The 9,283-nt window shown below is 44.5% G+C and overlaps 1 protein-coding gene across 1 annotated transcript in view; it reads left to right on the forward strand.

The window, feature by feature from the left end:
* The window catches only part of LOC148182849 (olfactory receptor 14J1-like), a 17,269-nt gene extending 16,151 nt beyond the window's left edge, over nucleotides 1-1,118 (forward strand). The window contains exons 2-3 of the mRNA XM_088064243.1: nucleotides 650-680; nucleotides 882-1,118. Coding sequence (XP_087920369.1) covers nucleotides 650-680; nucleotides 882-1,118 — 268 coding nt within the window. The remainder of the gene's footprint in view (nucleotides 1-649; nucleotides 681-881) is intronic.
* Nucleotides 1,119-9,283: the final 8,165 nt, after the last annotated feature.

Consider the following 9,283-nt stretch of genomic DNA (forward strand, 5'->3'; position numbering starts at 1 on the left):
CTAACCCAAAAAAACCCCCCCTAACCCTAACCCTAACCCTAACCCTAACTCTAACCCTAACCCTAACCCTAATCCTAACCCTAACCCTAACCCTAACCCTAACCCTACCCCCTAACCCTAACCCTAACCCTAACCCTAACCCTAACCCTAACCTAACCCTAAACCTAACCCTAAACCTAACCCTAACCCTAACCCTTACTTCCGGTTCAAAATGGCAGCGTCCGTACTTCCGGTTCAAAATGGCGGTGCCCTCTACTTCCGCTTCTAAATGGCGACGCCCTCTCTTTCTGGTTCAAAATGTCGCCGCCCGCTACTTCCGGTTCAAAATGGCGGTGCCCCTAATTCCGGTTCAAAATGGCGGAGACACTACTTCCTGTTCAAAATGGCAGCGTCCGTACATCCGGTTCAAAATGGCGGTGCCCTCTACTTCCGGTTCAAAACAGTGGCGACCTCTAATCCGGTTCCAAATGGCGGCGTTCTCTACTTTTGCTTCAAAATTGCGGAGAACTCTACTTCCAGTTCAAATATGGCAGTTTTCCATGAATACCAACGTGCTTGGGTGTTTTTCGGTGTGTCCGTATAGAGCTAGGCATGGCTGGAGGTGTCCGAGCGTACCCCGGAGTTTAAGGGTGGCCCGCTGTGCATTAAGGTGCACACGGAGGTTTGCCAACATTGTCCGAGTGAGACCCGCTGCACTCTCGTGTTTTCATGTGTGTTTGGTCGAGCTGGGGTATTTACACGTGATCCCAGATGTGCGTAGGGTGTACGGGTAGGGCTGGGTTTGACCGGGTGAAGTTGCGGCACTTTTGATACTGTGGGGTGTGTTGGGGTGTTAGAAGGTGTATCCCGATGCTTCTGCGTGTGTTGCTGTTTTTCCGTAGGTGTCCGGGGACTTTGGTAGTCTTTCGGTATTCCAGAGAGCGGCGATGTGGTGTAGTGCGTTAGTGGACGTTTTCCGCAAGAAGCCAGTGTGCGAGCATCTCCGGCCATACCTAGCTATATACGGACAGCCCGAAAAACACCCAAACACGTTGGAATTCACCGGAATACATCCACATGCACACTTTCACACCTTGCAACACCAGCGCTCACTGGCTTTTGCGGAAAACGTCCACTAGCGCACTATACCACATGACCGCTCTTTAGAATACCGAAAGACAACGGAAACTACCCGATCACATACGGAAACACTGACACACATTCTTAAACATCGGGAAACATCTTCTAACGTTCCAACACACCTCATAATAGCAGAACTTGTGCAAGTTCACCCTGTGAAAGCTAGGCCCACGCATGTACATTTACGAGCCAAGGAAATCACCCATAAATAACCCAGTACATCACAACACACTTTCAAAACACGAGCGGAGAGCGTATCCACTCGGACAATGTTAGCAAACCTCCGTGTACAACTAAATGCACTGAGGAACACATTCATTTGCCAGGGACGCTCGGACACCTCTGGCCATACCGAGCTATATACGTACACACCGAAACCACCCATTTTGGATTTCAGCAGAATAGTTCCACATACACACTGTCAAATGTTTAACATTGTCCGAGTGTGTCCAGCTGTACTCTCGTGGTTTCATGTGTGTTTGGTCGAGCTGGGGTATTTACGCGTGATCCCAGATACGCGTAGGGTGTACGGGTAGGGCTGGGTTTGACCGGGTGAAGTTGCAGCACTTTTGATACTGTGGGGCGTGTTGGGGTGTTAGAAGGTGTATCCCGATGTTTCTGCGTGTGTTGCTGTTTTTCCGTAGGTGTCCGTGGACTTTCCGCTGTTTTTCGGTATTTCAAAAGCCGAGATATAGGAAAGGGCGTTTCTGGACGTTTTCCGCAAGAAGCCAGTGTGCGCTGGTGTCGCAAGGTGTGACTGTGTGCATGGGGATGTATTCCGGTGAATTCCAACGTGTTTGGGTGTTTTTCGGTGTGTCCGTATAGAGCTAGGCATGGCCGGAGGTGTCCGAGCGTACCCCGGAGTTTAAGGGTGGCCCGCTGTGCATTAAGGTGCACACGGAGGTTTGCCAACATTGTCCGAGTGAGACCCGCTGCACTCTCGTGTTTTCATGTGTGTTTGGTCGAGCTGGGGTATTTACACGTGATCCCAGATGTGCGTAGGGTGTACGGGTAGGGCTGGGTTTGACCGGGTGAAGTTGCGGCACTTTTGATACTGTGGGGTGTGTTGGGGTGTTAGAAGGTGTATCCCGATGCTTCTGCGTGTGTTGCTGTTTTTCCGTAGGTGTCCGGGGACTTTGGTAGTCTTTCGGTATTCCAGAGAGCGGCGATGTGGTGTAGTGCGTTAGTGGACGTTTTCCGCAAGAACCCAGTGTGCGGGCCTCTCCGGCCATACCTAGCTATATACGGACAGCCCGAAAAACACCCAAACACATTGGAATTCACCGGAATACATCCACATGCACACTTTCACACCTTGCAACACCAGCGCTCACTGGCTTCTTGTGGAAAACGTCCGGAAACGCCCTCTCCCGCATCGCCGCTCTCTGGAATACCGAACGAGAACGGAAAGCCCCCGGACACATACGGAAACACTACAACACAAGCAAAAGTATCAGGATACACCTTCTAGCACCCCAACACACCTCACATTATCAGAAGTGCTGCAAGTTCACCCTGTCAAACCAGGCCTACACGTGCACATCTACGAGACCCTGAAATCACGCGTAAATACCCAAACTTGTCCAAACACACATGAAAACATGAGCGTAGAGCGTGTCTCACACGAATACTGTGGGCAAACTTCCGTTACACCTTAATGCACAGAGGAACAACTTTAACCTCCGGGATACTCTCGGATACCTCCGGCCATGCGTAGCTCTATACGGACCCGCTGAAAAACACCCAGCCACATTTGAATTCACCGGAATACATCCACATGCACAGTTACACCTTGCAACACCCGTACACACTGCGTTCTTGCGGAAAACGCCAGGAAACGTCGTCTCCAATATCGCCGCTCCTTGGAATACGGAAAGACAAAGGAAAGTCCCCAGACACCTACGAAATAACAGCCACAGACGCAGAAACATGCGGGAATACCTTCTAGCACCCGAACATACCTCACACATATCAGAAGGGTTGCAAGCTCACCCTGTCAAACCCAGGCCTACCCGTACACTACTACGCGCAACTGGGATAACGCGTAAATACACTAATTCGTCCAAGCACACATGAAAAGACGAGAGTACAGCGGGCCTCACTCGGACAATGTGGACAAACCTCCGTTGCACCTTACTGCACAGCGGAACACCCTTAAAATCCGGGGGAAGCTCGGACACCTCGGGCCGTACCTAGCTATAAGCGGACACACCGAAAAATACCCAAACACATTGCAATTTACCGGAATACATCCACATGCACACTGTCGCACCTTGGAACACCAGCGCACACTGGCTTTTGCGGAAAACGTCCACTAGCGCACTATACCACATGACCGCTCTTTAGAATACCGAAAGACAACGGAAACTACCCGATCACATACGGAAACACTGACACACATTCTTAAACATCGGGAAACATCTTCTAACGTTCCAACACACCTCATAATAGCAGAACTTGTGCAAGTTCACCCTGTGAAAGCTAGGCCCACGCATGTACATTTACGAGCCAAGGAAATCACCCATAAATAACCCAGTACATCACAACACACTTTCAAAACACGAGCGGAGAGCGTATCCACTCGGACAATGTTAGCAAACCTCCGTGTACAACTAATTTCACAGAGGAACACATTTATTTGCCAGGGACGTTCGGAGAGTTTTGGCCGTACTTAGCTATATACGTACACACCGAAGCCACCGATTTTGGATTTCAGCAGAATAGTTCCACATACATACTGTCAAATATTTAACATTGTCCGAGTATGTCCCGCTGTACTCTCGTGTTTTCATGTGTGTTTGGTCGAGGTGCGGTATTTAGGCGTGATCCCAGATGCGCGTAGTGTGTACGGGTAGGGCTGGGTTTGACCGAGTGAAGTTGCAGCACTTCTGCTATTGTGGGGAGTGTTGGGGCGTTAGAAGGTGTATCCCGATGTTTCTGCGTGTGTTGCAGTTTTTCCGTAGGTGTCCGGAGACTTTCCGTTGTTTTTCGGTATTTCAAAAGCGGCGATATAGGAAACGGGGTTCCGGGACGTTTTCCGCAAGAAGCCAGTGTGCGCTGGTGTTGCAAGATGTGACAGTGTGCATGTGGATGTATTCCGGTGAATTCCAAAGTGTTTGGGTATTTTTCGGTGTGTCCGTATAGATCTAGGCATGGCCGGAGGTGTCCGAGCGTAGCCCGGAGTTTAAGGGTGGTCCGCTGTGCATTAAAGTGTACACGGAGGTTTGCCAACATTGTCCGAGTGAGACCCGCTGCACTCTCGTGTTTTCATGTGTGTTTGGTCGAGCTGGGGTATTTACACGTGATCCCAGATGTGCGTAGGGTGTACGGGTAGGGCTGGGTTTGACCGGGTGAAGTTGCGGCACTTTTGATACTGTGGGGTGTGTTGGGGTGTTAGAAGGTGTATCCCATTGCTTCTGCGTGTGTTGCTGTTTTTCCGTAGGTGTCCGGGGACTTTGGTAGTCTTTCGGTATTCCAGAGAGCGGCGATGTGGTGTAGTGCGTTAGTGGACGTTTTCCGCAAGAACCCAGTGTGCGGGCCTCTCCGGCCATACCTAGCTATATACGGACAGCCCGAAAAACACCCAAACACATTGGAATTCACCGGAATACATCCACATGCACACTTTCACACCTTGCAACACCAGCGCTCACTGGCTTCTTGCGGAAAACGTCCGGAAACGCCCTCTCCCACATCGCCGCTCTATGGAATACCGAACGAGAACGGAAAGCCCCCGGACACATACGGAATAACAGCCACAGATGCAGAAACATGCGGGAATACCTTCTAGCAGCCGAACATATCTCACACGTATCAGAAGGGTTGCAAGCTCACCCTGTCAAACCCAGGCCTACCCGTACACTACTACGCGCAACTGGGATAACGGGTAAATACACTAATTCGTCCAAGCACACATGAAAAGACGAGAGTACAGCGGGTCTCACTCGGACAATGTGGGCAAACCTCCGTGTACACCTTATTGCACAGCGGAACACCCTTAAAATCCGGGGTAAGCTCGGACACCTCGGGTCGTACCTAGCTCTATACGGACACACCGAAAAACACCCAAACACATTGGAATTCACCGGAATACATCCACGTTCACACTGTCGCACCTTGGAACACCAGCGCACACTGGCATCTTGCGGAAAACGTCCGGAAACGCCCTTTCCGATATCTCGGCTTCTGAAATACGGAAAAACAACGGAATGTCCCCGGACACATTCGAAAGAACTGCAACACACGCAGAAACATCGGGATACACCTTCTAACACCCCAACATTCCCCACAGTATCAAAAGTGCTGCAGCTTCACCCTGTGAAAGCCAGCGCTACCCGTACACCCGACGTGCATCTGGGATCACGCGTAAATATCCCAGCTCGACCAAACACACATGAAAACACGAGAGTACAGCTGGACACACTCGGACAATGTGGGCAAACCTCCGTTACACCTTAATGCACAGAGACACACCCATAACCTCCGGGGTACGCTCGGATACCTCCGGCCATGCCTAGTTGTATACGGACACACCGAAAAACACCTAAACGCGTTGGAATTCATGGAAAACAGCCATATGTTTCCCGAAAGTAGAGGGCGCTGCCATTTAGAACTGGAAGTATGGGGCGCCGCCATTTTGAACCGGAAGTAGGGGGCGCAGCCATTTTGAAACGGATATAATTTTGCAGTATTTTTTAGAAATGTGTGGGATTCTTATTAATCATTTTGCAATTTTGGTGGAGATTTGCAGCATTTTGAGGCAAGAGAATTAGGTTTGTGAGTTGTTAATATAATTTCCTAGGTTTTTTTTGTGGAAATTTGTGATATTTGGAGGAGACATAAATAATTTTGTGCGACTTTTCTGAGATTTTTCGGCATTTTTGTGTGATTTAGGTGGGATTTTGATGATTTTTTTTCCAATATTTGTATAATTCTGTAGCATTTTGAGGAGATTGAAATAATTTGGTGAGCTTTTAATGGAATGTTGTGGGATTTTGAAGAAATTTGGAAGAACTTGATGGAATTTTGGGGAATTTTTGTGTAATTTTGAGGAATTTTGTGGAGTTTTGAGGAATTTGATGTAATTTGGTGAGATTATTGTAGGAATTTGTGGTATTTTTGTGGAATTTTGTGGGATTTTCAGGAAATTGAAACAATTTTGTGTTCTTTTTGTGGAATTTTGTGGGATTTTGAGGAGGTTGAAATAATTTGGTGGGATTTTTGTGGGATTTTGTGGGATTTTGAGGAGATTGATGGAGTTTTGAAGAATTTTGGTGGAGTTTTGTGGAATTATTGTGGAATTTTGTCAAAATTTTGAGGAATGTGGAATGTTGAGGAGATTGAAATAATTTGGAGGGATTTTTGAGGGATTTTGAGAAGATTGATGGAGTTTTGAAGAATTTTTGTGGCGTTTTGTGGAATTATTGTGGAATTTTGAGGAGGTTTAAATAATGTTGTGGGATTTTTGTGGGATTTTTTGTTATTTTTGTGGGATTTTTGTTGGATTTTGTGGGATTTGGAGGAGATTTGGGGAATTTGAAGGTATGTCTGTTGGATTTGTGTGGGATTTTGTAGGAAATTTTAGGAGATTGATACAATTTTGAGGGATTCACTTGGAATTTTGTAAGAATTTGGAGGAGATTGATATAATTTTGAGGGATTTTTGCAGAACTTTGCAGGATTTTGAGAGAACTTAACTAATTTTGTGGAATTTTGTGGTATTATTGTGAGATTTTGTGGGATTTTTGTGGAATTCTGTGGGATTTTGAGGAGATTGAAATAATTTTGTGAGTGTTAGTTGAATTTTGAGGGATTTTTGTGAGATTTTTGTGGGATTTTGAGGAGATTTGGGGAATTTTGGGGTGTTTCTGTGGGATTTGTGTGGAATTTTGTAGGATTTTGAGGAGACTTGGGGAATTTTGAGGGATTCACCTGGAATTTTGTAGGAAATTGGAGGAGATTGATATAATTTTTAGGGATTTTGGCGGAACTGTGCGGGATTTTGAGAGAACTTAACTAATTTTGTGGAATTTTGTGGTATTATTGTGGGATTTCTGTGGGATTTCTGTGGGATTTTGTGGTATTTCTGTGGAATTTTGTGGGATTTTCAGGAAATTGAAACAATTTTCTGTGCTTTTTGTGGAATTTGGTGGGATTTTGTGGAGGTTGAAATATTTTGGTGGGATTTTTGTGGGATTTTGAGGAGATTGATGGAGTTTTGAAGAATTTTTGTGGCGTTTTGTGGAATTATTGTGGAATTTTGTCAAAATTTTGAGGAATTTTGTGGAATTTTGAGGAGGTTTAAATAATGTTGTGTGATTTTTGTGCGATTCTGTGGGATTTTGAGGAGATTTACATAATTTTGTGAGTTTTTAATGTAATTTTGAGGGATTTTTGTGGGATTTTTGTGGGATTTTGAGGAGATTTGGGGAATTTTGTGGTGATTTTGAGGGATTCTCCTGGAATTTTGTAGGAAATTGGAGGAGATTTAAATAATTTTGTGGGACTGTTGTGCTTTAAAACCAGTAACTAAAAAATTACTATTTCTTTCTGTGAGATATGGATTTAAACAAGAGCAAAACAGGCTTAAAACTTAAAAGGAATAGAAACTGTTTATTAACAAACTACAAGAATAAGAACACTAGAATAAACTTCCAGAAAACTCTTCTATCTCTTACCACTTAACTATTTTTTTGTACACATGAAAATATAAAGACAAAAAAAAAAAAAAAACTTTAGAACTTTGGTGGTTAAAAACAGTCTCAATTTTTTCTAGAGTCTTTCTTTCATTCTTTGTAGAGAAACAGAAGTCTCTTTTTGCCGATCTATGGAGTTTTTAGAGTTCACTCCTCCCATTCCACATCATTCTGAGGTGTGCATGGGTCAAATGGGTCTAGGGATACTAGTTTAAGGATGAGTTATTCAAAGGCAGAGGTCTTCTTCATCTGTCTCTGTGAGCCTTCCTAGAAAACAGATTTTGCTTTGCTCTTCAAGGTTTCAAAAAAAAAAATCTTCACTCTACCCATCTCCAGCAACTCACAGTATCACAATTACTCTCTCATTTTTAAAAAGTCCACACTTTGAATACTTTATTCCTCCCATACTCTAGTCATGAATTAAAGGAGTCTTTTAAACTACTATTATCCATCTCCATAGCTTTTACAAAAAGATATTTCAGCTGTACGCATCTCCTTATTCTCTCTTTCTTATTTAAACTTAACTCTTTCTCTCACTGTTTTTAGTGGTTCTATGATGTTTTTTGCATGTTGATTGTCTCTCTCGTTCTCTGTCTTTTCTGAGAAAAAGGAGTAATCTGTTCATTTATCTAAGTAGTAAAAGAATCAAAAGCTTTAGAAAGCTGTAAGAGTTCATAGTGTCAGGTTTCAGTCCCGCAGCAGAAACTGAAAACTAAGCTCAGCTTACCAACTCTGCTTCTCCCCCGCCACTCCCTGCGGCCTTGTCGGCCTGGAGGGGGGGAAGGAGGCCAAGACAGACCTTGTTACCTTGTCAAAAGCCAGAAACCAAAGAGAGCAAGAGAACTCTGTACTTCTTAAGGGGGTGTTTACAAGTTGAATTCACTTTTTAATGGTCAGATCTGCTGTCAATTCTTGGAAATGACTGATAATTGGTCAGGAGGAAAAACTCCCATCAGCCACTAGCAGCTCTAACTTCCTCTCTTTCTAAGCTGTCTTAAAGTAAAACTACACCATGACAGGGACTTCGGTGGAACTGTGCGAGATTTTGAGAGAACTTAAATAATTTTATGGAATTTTGTGGTATTATTGTGAGATTTCTGTGGGATTTCTGTGGGATTTTGTGGGATTTTTGTGGAATTCTGTGGGATTTTGAGGAGATTGAAATAATTTTGTGAGTTTTTAATGGAATTTTGAGGGATTCACCTGGGATTTTGTAGGAAATTGGAGGAGATTTAAATAATTTTGTGGGATTTATGCAGAACTTTGCAGGATTTTGAGAGAACTTAAATAATTTTGTGGAATTTTGTGGTATTATTGTGGGATTTTGTGGGATTTTTCTGGGATTTTGAGGAGATTTGGGGAATTTTGAGGAATTCACCTGGAATTTTGTAGGAAATTGGAGGAGATTTAAATAATTTTGTGGGATTTTTCAGAACTTGGCAGGATTTTGAGAAAATTTAAATAATTTT

The sequence above is a fragment of the Pseudopodoces humilis genome, chromosome 18, assembly GCF_049639895.1.
Source record: "Pseudopodoces humilis isolate 2021_Gansu_Grassland_sample_001 chromosome 18, ASM4963989v1, whole genome shotgun sequence".
Lineage (NCBI taxonomy): Eukaryota > Metazoa > Chordata > Aves > Passeriformes > Paridae > Pseudopodoces > Pseudopodoces humilis.